General features: G+C 36.7%; 2 protein-coding genes across 4 annotated transcripts; one reads left to right on the forward strand and one right to left on the reverse strand.

Moving 5' to 3' along the window:
* Positions 1-1664: 1664 nt before the first annotated feature.
* Positions 1665-6089, forward strand: LOC132168677 (potassium channel KAT3-like). 3 transcript variants are annotated; one of them, XM_059579687.1, is made up of 11 exons: positions 1665-2514; positions 2602-2817; positions 2914-3069; positions 3157-3214; positions 3310-3627; positions 3981-4220; positions 4307-4405; positions 4494-4526; positions 4616-4801; positions 4909-5560; positions 5757-6089. In XM_059579687.1, the coding sequence occupies exons 1-11, from the start codon at positions 2333-2335 to the stop codon at positions 5915-5917; spliced, it is 2301 nt and encodes a 766-aa protein (XP_059435670.1). In that variant the 5' UTR covers positions 1665-2332; the 3' UTR covers positions 5918-6089. The 3 variants fall into 3 exon arrangements, with proteins under 3 accessions (XP_059435670.1, XP_059435672.1, XP_059435671.1); XM_059579689.1 differs by having other exon boundaries at positions 1666-2514; positions 5775-6089; XM_059579688.1 differs by lacking the exon at positions 1665-2514 and having other exon boundaries at positions 2528-2817.
* LOC132168679 (mannosyl-oligosaccharide 1,2-alpha-mannosidase MNS3) lies at positions 5980-11344 on the reverse strand. Its single transcript, XM_059579690.1, has 6 exons — positions 11011-11344; positions 8660-9600; positions 8066-8327; positions 7239-7436; positions 6885-7033; positions 5980-6724 (listed from the first exon to the last, which is right to left on the reverse strand). The coding sequence occupies exons 1-6, from the start codon at positions 11089-11091 to the stop codon at positions 6466-6468; spliced, it is 1890 nt and encodes a 629-aa protein (XP_059435673.1). The 5' UTR covers positions 11092-11344; the 3' UTR covers positions 5980-6465.
* Positions 11345-14206: the final 2862 nt, after the last annotated feature.

The raw sequence follows: 14206 nt of genomic DNA on the forward strand, positions 1-14206 counted from the left end.
TACGATCGTAAATCCGACACGAATTCAATACAAAATTAACGGGTTAAGATTAAAGGGTTTGACTTGTTTAATTAAATTGGTCAAATTAAGATTGACTTATTTATATCCATATCTCGACACCACCTAAATAATTCGACAGGTAACATTAGAGCTGTCAATTTTTGATATGATTTGCGAACACGATATGAACTCATCAATACGAAATTAATAAGTTAGAGTTAAGTGATTTGATCTGTTTAATTAAATTAGTTGAACTAAGATTAATCTATACCATCTTATAAGTTATATCAATACCTTTAACATAAGACTCAAAGTCTCAAACCTAACGCAAGTTGAAGTTCCGTAACTAAAAATGCCAGAGATTTTTATAATTTTGTCAAAGAAAAAAACATAAAGAATAAAAATGAGTGGAGGGGGTTTTAGCCTAACTAAACCCAAACCAAACCCAATTCCAAACCAAACCACCCAACCCAAACCCAACGGCACATGTTGTGTTGTGCACCTACTGTTCATTTTTTCCTTTTTTGCCCTTTTCCTCTTTTGGTTTTGGCGGGGAGTGCACGTGCTTTTAGTGGTGCAAAGATTTTAGCGTATCTGCATGTCGTCCTTGTTCCGGGAAGGTTGGCTTACATTACATGAATACGACCAGGTGGGAGGTGGCCCTTCTCTGCAATCAGAAAGCCAATTATTTTAAAGTTTTTTTATTTTAATTAATTAATTAATTAAAATATTTATTAGACTTTGACATTTTCAGTAATATTATAAAAAATAATATTTAGAAGATTTAAAATAACAATTTGCAGAAACCACCGAACCTCGTTAAAAGACTGCAGAGTTGCAGAAATGGCAGGCAGACGTACAATAATTTAGCTGTCTTCATTCATTCTTTTAGCTGCTGTCTATGAATTTGGGCTAGTGGGAATCATAATCTGTCACTCCATTATCACTGGGAAAAGATTCTTGAAGGATTCGATCCATCATCCATGGCCATGGGACTTCTCTGGGCACGTGTCGAAATAGAAGACAAAACTTTTTTGAGGTGGTGGTTTCTTTTCTTTCGTTACAGCTTTCTTCCAATTTCTCTGCTTTCAGGAATCCCTCCACAATCCAATCTCCCAAATTCTTCGCTAAGCTGCTTTTTGCTTTGCAGCAGTGTAATCATTCTAAATGATCATTAGTTAGTAACATCAATCTGGGAAAAGATAAAAGACTTTGGAATTTTGGAATCATTATATTAAGTAATTTAAGAGATAACCTCGACCCTTCAATTGGGTACGGTGTTCATCTAAAACACTCTGGAATTTTGGAATAATCATTAAGCAAGGGATAATCATAAAAGATCTGGGCCACACAAACAACTAGTCGTTGAAAATCAGTAACTCTTTAAGAGGTCCGCGGATATATACCAAACGGGTCAAACACACACACACACAGCACACGGAGAGAGAGAGAGAGAGAGAGAGAGAGATGGTAGATATATGGCGGGAATCAATCTCACACGTATGGTTGTGATTGCATGGCATAAAAGAACAACCTAAGCACTTTCTAGGAATTTGAGTTATGTTCACAATGATGTCTTGACAATTCTTACCAACTTTAAAATTTTTGTAAGAAAGGATTTAAGGACGGTCGTATAGCATTGTGAGATAATTGTAAAATAGAAACATAGTTTTGACCATTCATACGTGTGAACTTGTCTAAGAAAACCTTCCATTTGTCTATGTGGCATCCATAAGTTGGGCCCCACGAGTGCCTGGTCCAATTCTGGATATTGAAGTGAAAACACCATATATTTTCACTCAAATCCATCCATCCTGCAGAGCCTTTGTCTATATAATCCATTCACGACTCCACATGTTCATATATATGATGGATTTCCCACAACCACCATTAACACAACAAGAAAGCACCATTACCATTTTCTTTGCCCTCTTATCTCTGCAACTGCATTACAGAGAGTCTGGTGTGTCTGCCACTTTCCTGCAGTAGTTCTTCTCCTCTCGCATTTGTCTGTTGTATCGATCGCCTGCTTCTTGATTTACCTTTCTTGCTCAAACAGGAAGGAAAATTCTCCCTTCAACTTTTTTGCTACTTTTCTTTTCAGACGTTAATGACGCACTAGATGCTGCATAAGCTTCCTGCATATATAGTCGTTAAAACAAATATTGTCATAAGCATAGGAAGAGAAAAGCGACAAAAAAAAGAAGAAAGCCACCAACCTCAGTACTATTTATAACCGTTCCCGGAGGCTCGCTTTACCCCTGCGGAAGAGTTTTAACACTCACTACTGTACCCTTTTGAGGAATTCAAAAATCACCAAAAAAAAAAAAAAATGTCGTTTTCTTGTGCAAAAAGCTTCTTCAACCGGTTCTGTACCGATGGACTTCATATGGAGAGTGCTGTTGGTGGCAGCTTCTTCTCTAGTAATGATCTCTTACCATCACTTGGAGCCAGAATCAACCAGGAAAATAAGCTTCGACGACATATAATTTCGCCTTTCAGTCCCCGCTATAGGTGATGACCTTTGCCACACTTTGACTCAGATATTTTTTTGTATAATGTAGCTGCTGCAATTCTCTCATGGTGGTCTCATTTTTTCAGGGCTTGGCAGATGCTGCTTGTTGTTCTGGTCATTTACTCCGCCTGGATTTGCCCTTTCGAGTTTGCATTTCTGCCTTACAAGCAAGATGCGCTCTTTGTCTTCGACAACATTGTCAATGGCTTCTTTGCCATTGACATCGTTCTCACCTTCTTTGTTGCATATCTCGACAGCCAATCCTATCTTCTTATCGACAACCCCAAGAAAATCGCAGTCAGGTGAATATATAAATATTCTTTTGCAGCATTTGCTCATCAACTTATTTCATGAGTTCGACAAGAATCAACAATTCTGTCCTCCCTCCCAACTTTCAGGTACATATCTACCTGGTTTATTTTTGATGTCTGTTCCACCGCACCAATTCAGTCCATCAGCCTCCTGTTCACAAATCATAGCGGTGAACTCGGGTTTAAAATACTCAACATGCTCAGACTCTGGCGTCTCAGACGAGTCAGCTCTCTGTTTGCAAGGTCCATCACCATATTCTTAACAAATCTCACAATTGTTGTGGTGGAAGAAACATCATAATACTAACCAGCCAGTTTCCTTTCCTTCAGACTTGAGAAGGACATTCGATTCAATTATTTCTGGACGCGGTGCATAAAGCTCATTTCTGTAAGCCACCCACCAACTCATACTATATATATTCTCTCCTTTCTAAAGATCCCATCAAAGTGATTTGGATGATTAACCATTCTGGTGGATCTCAGGTAACCCTGTATGCTGTACACTTTGCTGGATGCATAAACTATCTGATTGCAGACAGATACCCTGATCCAAAGAGAACATGGATTGGTGCAGTAAACCCGAATTTCAAACAAGATAGCCTTTGGGATAGATACGTAACTGCTCTTTACTGGTCTATCACAACATTGACAACCACCGGTTATGGGGACTTGCATGCTGAAAACCCCAGAGAGATGCTCTTTGATATCTTTTACATGCTCTTCAACTTGGGATTGACTTCTTACCTCATTGGAAACATGACCAACCTTGTTGTCCACTGGACAAGCCGCACCAGAAACTTCGTACGTCGTCTTTCCTTAATGCCTCTCATTATTGCTCCAATTGATTTTTTCACCTCCTAAACAACTTCATAGTTCAAGTAGTAGCTAGAATATTCTAAAGGCCCCATTACTTTGGGGGCATTGAAAGTTTTCTTGAAAAATATCCTGTCTACCCCACATTTTTTATCAACATTAAAAAAACAAAATCAAGAGTTGATTTTCACTGTCACGTTATCCCAATTATATGGTAGTAGTATAGCAGCATACTAAATAACATTTATTCGATTACGAAATTATATTTTATTCAAAAGAAAGGGGGGATTTCTCGGGCCTGGGAGTAGCATGCTAAAGAAGCTTGCATTGGTTTTCTACAGAGAGACACAGTCAGAGCTGCTTCAGAATTTGCAACAAGAAATCATTTGCCCCGTCCCATACAGGATCAGATGTTGTCACACATATGTCTCAAGTTCAAAACACAAGGATTGAATCAACAAGAGACCTTAAATGGCCTACCAAAAGCTATCCGTTCAAGCATCGCACACCATCTCTTCCTCCCCATTGTTCAAAATGTCCCTCTCTTCGAAGGGGTTTCTCATGACTTCCTTTTCCAATTGGTAATAATATTCTTCACATGCCCTAATAGACTCGAGTACATTCTCATTCACAAGATGCTAATTCCATCTACTTTTCTCATAACAAGGTTTCAGAAATGGAGGCCGAGTATTTTCCACCCAATGAAAATGTAATTCTGCAGAATGAGGCTCCAACAGATCTTTATGTACTGGTCTCAGGCGTGGTGGTAAGCTGATTTTAGTCTTCCGTTACATATAGCATCCAAAACTTCTAAAGAAAGCCTACCTACTAACATTTCGTGGTTGCTGCTGCAGCGTTTCCTGCGCAATATTGATGGGTGTGAAAAGGTACGTTGTGTAATTTTGAAAGTTTTAACAGTCTATTTCGAACAAAGGACAAAAAGGTAATTCTAACTTCATATTCGGACATTGACCAGGTTCATGGAGAGGCAAATGCAGAAGAATCGTTTGGAGAGTTTGAAGTCATGTATTCTAGGCCACAACGTTTTACTGTTCGGACGACTAAGATTTCTCAAATACTCAGACTCGGCAGAACTTCACTGATGAACGCTATACAAGCTAATCCGGAGGATGGGCACAAAGTTGTGAACAATCTTTTCCAAGTAGGTACAATATTAGTCATACTAATTGAGAAAAAACAAATATTTTATGAGATTTGTCCTTCTTTTGCCCAAACAAATAACTGACAACCGATGCTTCATATCAACAGAAACTGAAAGGGCAAGAAAGCTTAGGGTTTGAAAACGCACAGAAAGATCCGGGGCTTAGAGGAAGCTGCTCACCCGAAGGGTATCCGTCGATGCAGGAAGTAATGGACTTACATTTCCCAGGACCAGAGGCTACAGAAAAGAGTGAAACAGACAAAATCAAGACTTGTAGCAGATCGGCAGTGGATTTAAATACGATGGCTGATCACGACGGGCATCTTGAGATGGTTAGTATTCTGCTGGAAGGTGGCGTAAATGTAAACAAACAAGATGCCAGTGGATGGACACCAAAAGCTCTAGCCCAACAGCAAGAGAACAAGAACGTGCATGACCTCTCACTGAGTTCTGAAAATAGAAGAAAATCAGATGAACACAGAATAGATTTAATCGAGCCAGCATCCGATGACACCAGCATGTATAGTCAAAGAATACACAGAAGAAAAGGCCCCCAATCTGTTGACTCCCACTTAAAAAAGGAACCCACAAACTCCTATCCAAGCAGATTTTGTTGTCCCACTGATGCAGGAGTGACTAAAATGATCAAGAAGAGAGTCACCATCCACATGAAGCTTCAACACAATAGTACGTCACAGAGGCAGCTTGGGAGGCTAATTATCTTACCTGATTCAATAGAAGAGCTGCTCAAAATAGCTGGTAAGCTTTGTTTGGACTTGAAGTAAAACTGAAAATTGAGAATTATAATTATTAGCTTAATAAATTTTGAATAGACACAATAACAATGCAAGCAAAGCCGAAATTGAAAGGAAAACTCAACCTTGAACAGGGATTGACAAACTATTATAATGAATGCATAGTTTCTTCCTCAAGCTTTATCCTCTTGTTATCCCAGCGGCTTGTGAAACTGCAGGTGAGAAGTTCGGCGGCTACAAACCTACAAAAGTCATTAGTGCGGAGAATGCAGAAATAGATGACATCAACGTCATTCGAGATGGTGATCATCTGTTTCTCCTTCATAATGAGTGTGAAAGTATGGGCTGCAATATGACCTAATTATTATTCAAAGGCAATGATGTAGAGATGCAGACGACTTGTAACTTTTAGGCAATGTATAATAAGTTGGTAACAAAAATTTGATTGCATCAGTCGGTGATTTTGAGTCTCCATAGCCAGCAATAGCACTGGAAAACTGGAGTCAATTACAAAAAGGTGGAATTTCACTCAATACTTTCTGATGGGCAAAGCCCCATCCAATAATTACTCAAAACATCCATTACAACAATACATCAAATAGTCGCTCCACAAGTATATGAATGTCCAAGAAAATATCTTTCTCCAAGCTTCTGAGGATGACAGAAGAAAGCAGATTTAATCGCTGATGCGCCGCACATGAAAAGAAACAAATTAAGCTATCCTTATACTTTTTCATAACCTGACTGTTCAGGTTCACTGCCTTTAGAAACAGCAAATGCTATTAGGACCATGTAGAAGATAAACCAGTCAGTCTCAAAAGCAATCCAGTCTGTGCCCGGAAGAAAATGCTTTAGTTGATCAGTTTATACATGCTTTCATTCGCATGAATCCTTCTGAGGTGACGAGTATCATTCCCTCTTAATAGTGCCTTCGATGGGAAAAGGATGAGCTTCTGTGTTAAAGACGAACTTATCCAATGGAATAACAGAGCTATCCCCAAACAGCAAGTACAAATACTTAAGTGTCTCGCCCAAAAAGAAGGTCTCCATCTTGTCTCTTCTATGAGGGGGGATTGAGGTAACATCATCCAGAGAACTGTATCCACCAGTATCAACTCTTGTGTATTTCTCAAATGCTTCAAAGATCTGCCAACCCCATTCGCGGTACCTGCAGAACTCATCAATTTGATCATTAATTAAAAGCAGCATAAATTTAGGGGGCACCCCCTCTCCATGTGTGTGTCTCTGCGTGTATGTCAGATTTGGACAACAAAACGTGAATTATACAAGAAAATGCAATGCATGAGAAAAAAAGAAGGAAAACATACTTTGGGTCTTCAGTGATACGAAACAAGACAAACAACGACTCTACAGTTTCAGGACGCAACAGATTATGACGATCAGCATGTTTGATTATAATGTCGTTTATGAATTTCGAACTCTTGTTCCCACCATCTAGACCTGCTTCAGAAAATTCCTGCTTCAACCAGAGCAAGATGTCAAATACCCGTACAACATAGGCAAAAAGTAAACGAAAGAATAAAGATAATAAATTAAAGCAAAAAATGACAACAACTTTAAACGGAGGAGAATAATAATATTATTACTCAATTTGGTGCACATATATACTTAATTCACCGAATCAGTGCTTCCGACACATAGGTCATACATATCCAACTAACCTCTGTATGGAAGTAAGCAATTTCTGGAGCAAGACCGGTAGAAGTTACAGAATACATCTCAAAACATGTTTTGGCCAGATCCTCTGCAAGCTTCAGATTCTCCAGGTCTTCAAACTTAAGCAAATTGTTGCTCATAGCTTTTTCCTTTGTAATGCCTTTAGTGGCACCAAGCGCAAGAGTACCAGGCAAGAAACAGACCTGAAAAAAAAAAGCAGTAAAAACAATTTACAACAAGGACTATTTCCAAAAGAGATAAAGAAGAGTCTTTGTGAAGATTACTGTAATGGCATAATTGCCTTTACCCATGGTACCATCAACATAAAACATACATTTATTAATAATTAGAACAAGGTTAAGTATATCTACATTCGATAAGTTGCAAGCATATCTTTATTCATCAGATATAATACTAAGTTTCATGCTATCGATGCAGTAATCTTTGCTGGTTAAAAGTTGGTATAAATCTAGTATCACTTAATGTGCTATGTTCCAGGAGGAAAGAATGTACATCCTGTATCTGGGTGAAAATTTTTATTCCTCTTGTAATTTCAACATGGATTGCTATACACAAATTACATGTTAGTCCGTTCTGGCTTCCAAAGACTTTTGATGAGGCTAAATTGAGCCAATTAAATCATACCAACCAACATGGAGCAACTTCCAAGAAAAGTAAGTCAAACATAACCAATGTGGAGCAACATCAGTAATGTCCAATTCACCAGCCATTTCTTAATAGTTGAACTACAAAGAATATACTAAGTGAGACCAGCAACGATTAGCACATTTGAGCTAGGTGAATATCAGGCAGTAGACGAAGTATTGCATACCAGGTGATCCATTTTTGGACTAAAAGCACCCTTATGTCCAAAAGGTAATTCGCCAACAAAAACCAATCCATTTGGGATTGATTTCCGAACAAGAAGGTGTCTAACACCCTTCATTGCTTCCTCATACATATCATGTAGATAAGTTGAATTACTATCTTGGCTTTTTCCCAGCTGAAGCGACACTTTGAGTAGGTACTCATAGTAACTATCACCACGAGATCCTAGTCTTATATTTTCTCCACTAAATTCACCAGATTGAGGGCTGCATTCAGTAAATAGAAAATAAGAAAAATAGTCATCAAGGGAAAAGGAAAATAAGAATATGATTAAATTATGGATTAAAGGTGAATCAATTTGAATTCAAAAGAGTGAGCTCATAAAACCATTTCTTCAATAAAAAGGCAAAGATCTTTCTATTGTCCAAAAACAACCCTTAAAAATGAGGCAGCTCATTGTAATTTTAAAAACTCTTGTAGTTTCTTGTGAAGTAAATTCAATCAAAGCATATTAAACCCCCCCTGAAAAAAAAAAAAAAAGAAGCCCCACAACAAAAGAAAAAAGACACTAGTAGTCTGAAATATGCAAGGTCAATACCTAATGTAGATAGGAACCAATCCTTCTACCTTTGGAAGAGTCTTCAAATGTTCCAAGACCTTCATGGCTTCCATGCTGTACTTTGGATCACCAGAAATGGCACTGAGATAATTGAACTCAAGCTGTAAAGTGGAAACTTCTGAAGTACTACTCAATCCATCAGGAGCTGCATGTGCTGAGGAATCATGTAGAATAACATCACTAAAGGGAATAGGAGATGGACTGGAAGTAAAAGCAGATAAGAGACGATCAGCCAAGTTCCTCGCGATTTCTAGATAAACAGTTGGTTTAGGCCCCATGTTTATCAAGTTGCTCCCTCCTTCCCCAATGCTTAAATGATATGCACTTAAAAGACCACCCAGAACACGTATGGTAGTTTCGAACAAATTGACTTGACCTTTCTTAGTAATCCTATCTAAAAGGTGCTTCTCAATCCATGAGCCTGCGTCAGAGACCACTTCATTAGCACCCATTATCATGGCAGTGTCAAGAGCATCCACAACAGTAGCACCAAGACCTCCTAACCCATCAACTCCCCGCTTGCTCATTGGCATAAGCTCATCATTACCCATTGCATATCCTTTATAGCCAGACCACGCATGAACAAAAGCCTCCTTAACACTTTCTTGCCTTGCTATCCATTTTAGCTTCTCAGTCTCAAGACCAACGCTACTATTACTACTTTTCTCATCAGGTGGTAATCGAGGAGGAAGCCTTGGTGCTCTTCTCAAAAATTTTCCCAATCTGCTGCCCCCATTTGTGACGACATTCTCTTCATTATTCTTAACACTTAATCTATCAGTTACAGAATGGGCAGGACTTGTATGTGTAAGCATAAGATATGCTAAACCAAATATCAGTAGTAACACTAAAAACTTCCCTGTACTACAACTTTGACAATCGCGCTTTACTTTACCAGTGAACAAGGTCTGAGTAATAACCTGGAGAACAAAATAAAATAACTGAGAGTGATATTCAAGCAAAGAATCTGCTATGTAAAATCGCTTAGAAAAGCCATTGATACAACAATAATTACTCACTTTTTTTAATAAGTTACAAACAAACCTGATGGGTCTTGAATCCCAAAATTTACCCTCCACCCTGTTCTTATTTAGAGAAGGTGTTCCTTGAGCTAGAGCTCATTGGCATAACACATTAAAACGTTGCAAAACTATACAAAAGGGAGAAAAGATAAAGTAACATCAAGTTCAGAGAAACTCAGATTAATTTGGGAACTCTGTTTGTGATTTTAGCCATCTCTTTTATTCTTGCCAATAACAAGCAAATTTACATCCACACTCACTTCATATTACTTTAAATTGTTCTTTTTCAAGATATTTTTCTCCTTAACAGAATGAAGCTTCTTTAATAGCTCTAAAATTTATTTTGCAATCAACAAATCTTAATTTTTGAAAACAACAATCGAGTATATAAACTTTTTAACTGACACTTGAAACTGCAACATGTCCACAAAATCACAAAAACAAGAGGTGGAGCACCATGGCACAAACTTTCACATGAGACTCCAAGACATACTATTTGTTTAGAGTAATGCTAGACATCCTCCCATAACTCCATTGTGTCCATCCAAAATTGACATGGCTTTTACAATTAGCATTGGATCAAAATCTAATAGTGATTATCACAAATTCACTGATGATTTTAAAAGTCACATTAGTTTTGAGGGGACACAAGGGGGACATGGGGAGGGGAGGACGTCTAACATTACTCATTTGTTGAAGAAAAAAAATCCTCAAAAGTTATCTCTTTTGCCTTGATAATTCATTGATCGTATATGCAGACATATCAAACCAAAGTTACTGTTAGCTGAGACCAACAAATGAATTACGTTGAATGGGGAGCAGCCAATCCCAAACAGTCCTGGTAACGGTTTATCTAGCTTCAATGAATCTTTATAATCATTAGTTTCAATAACAATTCAATAGAAAAACCCGAACCCTAGGCCCATCTCACCCTTCCGCTTTAGAGGAGCTGAGTCCTAATACTGAGCTACAACATAGTGTTCCAAATCTAATAATGCTATCAAATAATCGGAACAATTAAAATGTTATCAATCTCCAAATGCAGTTGACTTCAATTCCACAACAATTTCACTCCAATTTCTAGAAAATGCAATGTGCACCGAATTATGAAACGTACATACACAATTCAATAACCAAAACTTGAACAAATCAAAGGTCACTAACTACCACACCAGAAAGTCTTAATTCAAGCTAATAATACACCATTATTTGACATAAGTATCATAAACCAAACTCGAAAATCCCAAGAATGAACCGAATTCAAAAGCGAACAAGAAGAAGCGCGAAAAGAAACTGAGATCTCAAAACCTTGAAGAAGGATCGGTGGCGGAACTTGGCGTTGTCGTAGTGTACATCTTTCATAGAGTAAGGCAGAGGCTTCGACGACATAGCTGGATCCAGATCACCGGCTGCGGTTCCGTGATCTGCTCCGCTCAGCTCTACGTCGGAGGCTCGGATGCACTCACTGTCTGAGAATTTCGGATCGGTTTGACCGGATCCCGATATAAAAATTTCCCGAGAAAGAGAGGAAATTCAAAGCGCGGAATTCGATTCCCGGGAAAATGCCTTTGAGCTCGAAACTCTGTTGTTCGGACTTTGGCTTTCGATTCCAAGTCAATTGAGGTTGGCCAGGTGTTCATACGGAACCTTCTCACCATTAAGGTTTTAGCCTTTTTTTTTTTTTTTTTTTTTTCTTTTTTTTTTTTAATATTATTTATAAAAATGATTGTGACATCCGAACTTTTATTATAATTTTTTTAGAAATTTACATGACAGTTCATCTTAGTAGATAAATCATTTATACCATCTAGTTATAGCATTCCAAATAAAAGAGTCAAATGTTACTTTTATCTAAAATGACTCTTCAAATGTTTAAAAAAATCCCTACATTGGATTAGCCAAAAGAAAATATAAAATAGATATTTGATTGGAATAGTTAAAAAAAAAAAGCTAAATATAGCCACACTGTTCAAGAGAGCTAATTTATTTTTCATTGTTTATCTCACCTGTTTTCTCTTTTTTTCCAAATTTTTTCCTACTTTTTCTCTGCATGTTCTCTTTTTCCCATTTTTTCTCTCACATGTTCTTTTTTTCTCAAAACTCTTCTTACTTTTAATAATATTTTAATAGAATAGATAGAAATATAGCTAATCGAATGTAGAGACATTTAAAAATGACTTAGCTAAACTAGATAAAAGTGAGTTTTGAAAAGCCATTTTACATAAAAATATGGCTCCTCCATTGGGAATGCTTTTACTAATTTAAAAAGACAACCTCTACAATTAGGTTCATTCTGATAACACCAATTTTGCCGTCTTTAATTATTATGTGACAAATCATTAATTTAAGAAAAATGTAAAAAATAAAAGTGGGAACAATCACACCAAATCAGAGAAAAAAAAAAACCCGTAGCTGGACAGTCTAGCGAGACTCACACGTGGGTTTGGCCAGACCCACGTCGTGGGTCTCGCCGGACCCATAGACCCACGCCTTGGGTCTCTGGACCCAGAGTTATGGCCAGCGGTGAACGCCTCAAACCCCGACATCCGTGATCTGCCCCAAAACCCGTTTCTAATGCCTCAAAACCCATTTCTAATGCTTCAAAAACTCATTTTTTGATTTAAAACTAAAACCTAAAGGTGAAAGGTTAACCCTTTAGGGATTTTATCACCCTAAAAATCAAGTGTATTTTGGTCTAACTTATTTTTGTGCATTTTTTTTATGTTTTTGCTTATGTGTCGGTTATTGATTGGGGGCTATAAAAAGAATGTTATCAGGATGATCCTAATAAAAGGTTTTCTCATTTAAAAAATAGAAATGTTTGAATCTAATAAAAACTCAATATTTTGCCTATAAAAATCCATGTGGCAAGATGTCACATCATCTTCTAATTTTAATAAAAAAGACAAAACAAAAAGAAGATGATGTGGCATCTTGCCACATGAATTTTTATGAGCAAAATATGGAATTTTTTATTAGATTCTAGCATATCTCTTTAAAAAATAGGGGTAATTTTACTTTAGACCTCCCACAAATTTTGAGAAGCTCCCAACTTCAAAACTTCTTAATTTAGACCGTTGAACTTTAAATTGCAGTCAATTTGAACCCTCCATCAGATTTAGCTCTAAAAAGACCAAAATATCCTTGATTTTTTTTAAAAACTTTTTAATTTTTATTTATTTATTTGGAATTAATAGTAAATTTGAAATTTATAAAAAAAGCAGGGGTATAAATATCATTGTTCACTTTTAACATTTAAAATCTGACGGGGGGTTCAAATTGATTGCAATTGAAAGTTCATGGGTCAAAATTAAGAGGTTTTGAAGTTTGGGAAGGTTTCTCAAATTGCTTACTAATTCAGGAGTATAAAGTAAAGTTACCCCTAAAAAAATATGAATTTCTTTTGAGTTATTGGAGAATATATAAGAATATAATAGAATTTTTAAGATTTCTATCAAATTTTAATAATTAATAATTATTTTATTATATTATCATTTGTTACTTTTAAAATAAGAAAATATAATAAATATTAAGTTGGTAAAGATGATAAATACTGATATAGCAAATTTGAAAATAATATTTAATTTGAAAGTAAATAGTCAGCTAATTAACAATGCTGAAACTTCAAAAAAAATAAATAATAAATAAATAAATAATAAATTCTAACTATTGTGGTGTAAATGGTCAATGAAATTTTTAACATTCATCATTGGTCATTCTGAAGGTTGGTATGCCTTGCATAGTGTTCAAGAATCGGCCGAACAGAATCATGTTTAAGCGTTCAAGTTGGAGCCGAGCTTTGAACCTCCGTTTGAATTGGGCTCAGAAATTCCTTGATTTAATTGTAAAGGCTCAAGAAGATGATGAGGGAATTCATAGCCATTGATCTGATAGAGATTAGCCACTTAGATGTATTCATTAATTGAATATGGTTAATAGGGCTTTGACCAAAAAGCTAATTTTGAGGTTGCTCAAACCCCACTGCCTTGATTGAGGCCAAGAATTATCTGCAACTTTCAGATTTGGGAAAGAGCCAAGAAAGGGATTGGAACCTGGCAAAGAAAGGATCCAAATTAAGGTCCCCCTTTACTGTTGAGGGCATTGTGTTTTTATAATACCCTCCCACAGCCATGAGGCCCTTGAGAAGGGCAATGCTTCCAAAAAATTCTTGTTTTTGAGGGATTTCCCCCTGCAGAAGGTCTTCTTCCTCAAGCAGTTTCAACCCATGCTTGACAAGGAGGGCTTTGTCTTGGTATAATTAATATGAGTAGTGAGTACTATATTATATGCATCATTTTTTATTATTATTTAAAACAAAATTTAAATCTTTTGAATGAAAACAATGTTTTCAATTCTCTTAAATTTTAAGATTTTTTATTTTATTTTATTTTATTTTAGGGCATTTGGAATGGGTAAGAGGGAACTAAGTAGAATAGAAAGAGAGAAAAAGGAACATAAATCAATGGGGTCAGGATCAAGAAGAGAGATCTCAAGGGAGACACTA

The sequence above is a fragment of the Corylus avellana genome, chromosome ca2, assembly GCF_901000735.1.
Source record: "Corylus avellana chromosome ca2, CavTom2PMs-1.0".
Taxonomy (NCBI): Eukaryota; Viridiplantae; Streptophyta; class Magnoliopsida; order Fagales; family Betulaceae; genus Corylus; species Corylus avellana.

What these genes read in the sequence shown, in the direction of transcription:
- LOC132168679 (XM_059579690.1), bottom strand. Translation starts at nt 11,091, where the DNA reads ATGTCGTCGAAGCCTCTGCCTTACTCTATGAAAGATGTACACTACGAC. An exon ending in TTGGTTCCTATCTACATTAG is followed by an intron (nt 8,328 to 8,659) that starts GTATTGACCTTG and finishes TACTGAATGCAG; the next exon opens with CCCTCAATCTGGTGAATTTA. An exon ending in GTCCAAAAATGGATCACCTG is followed by an intron (nt 7,437 to 8,065) that starts GTATGCAATACT and finishes TTTTTTTTTCAG; the next exon opens with GTCTGTTTCTTGCCTGGTAC.
- LOC132168677 (XM_059579687.1), top strand. Translation starts at nt 2,333, where the DNA reads ATGTCGTTTTCTTGTGCAAAAAGCTTCTTCAACCGGTTCTGTACCGAT. An exon ending in CCTTTCAGTCCCCGCTATAG is followed by an intron (nt 2,515 to 2,601) that starts GTGATGACCTTT and finishes TCATTTTTTCAG; the next exon opens with GGCTTGGCAGATGCTGCTTG. An exon ending in CCCAAGAAAATCGCAGTCAG is followed by an intron (nt 2,818 to 2,913) that starts GTGAATATATAA and finishes CCCAACTTTCAG; the next exon opens with GTACATATCTACCTGGTTTA.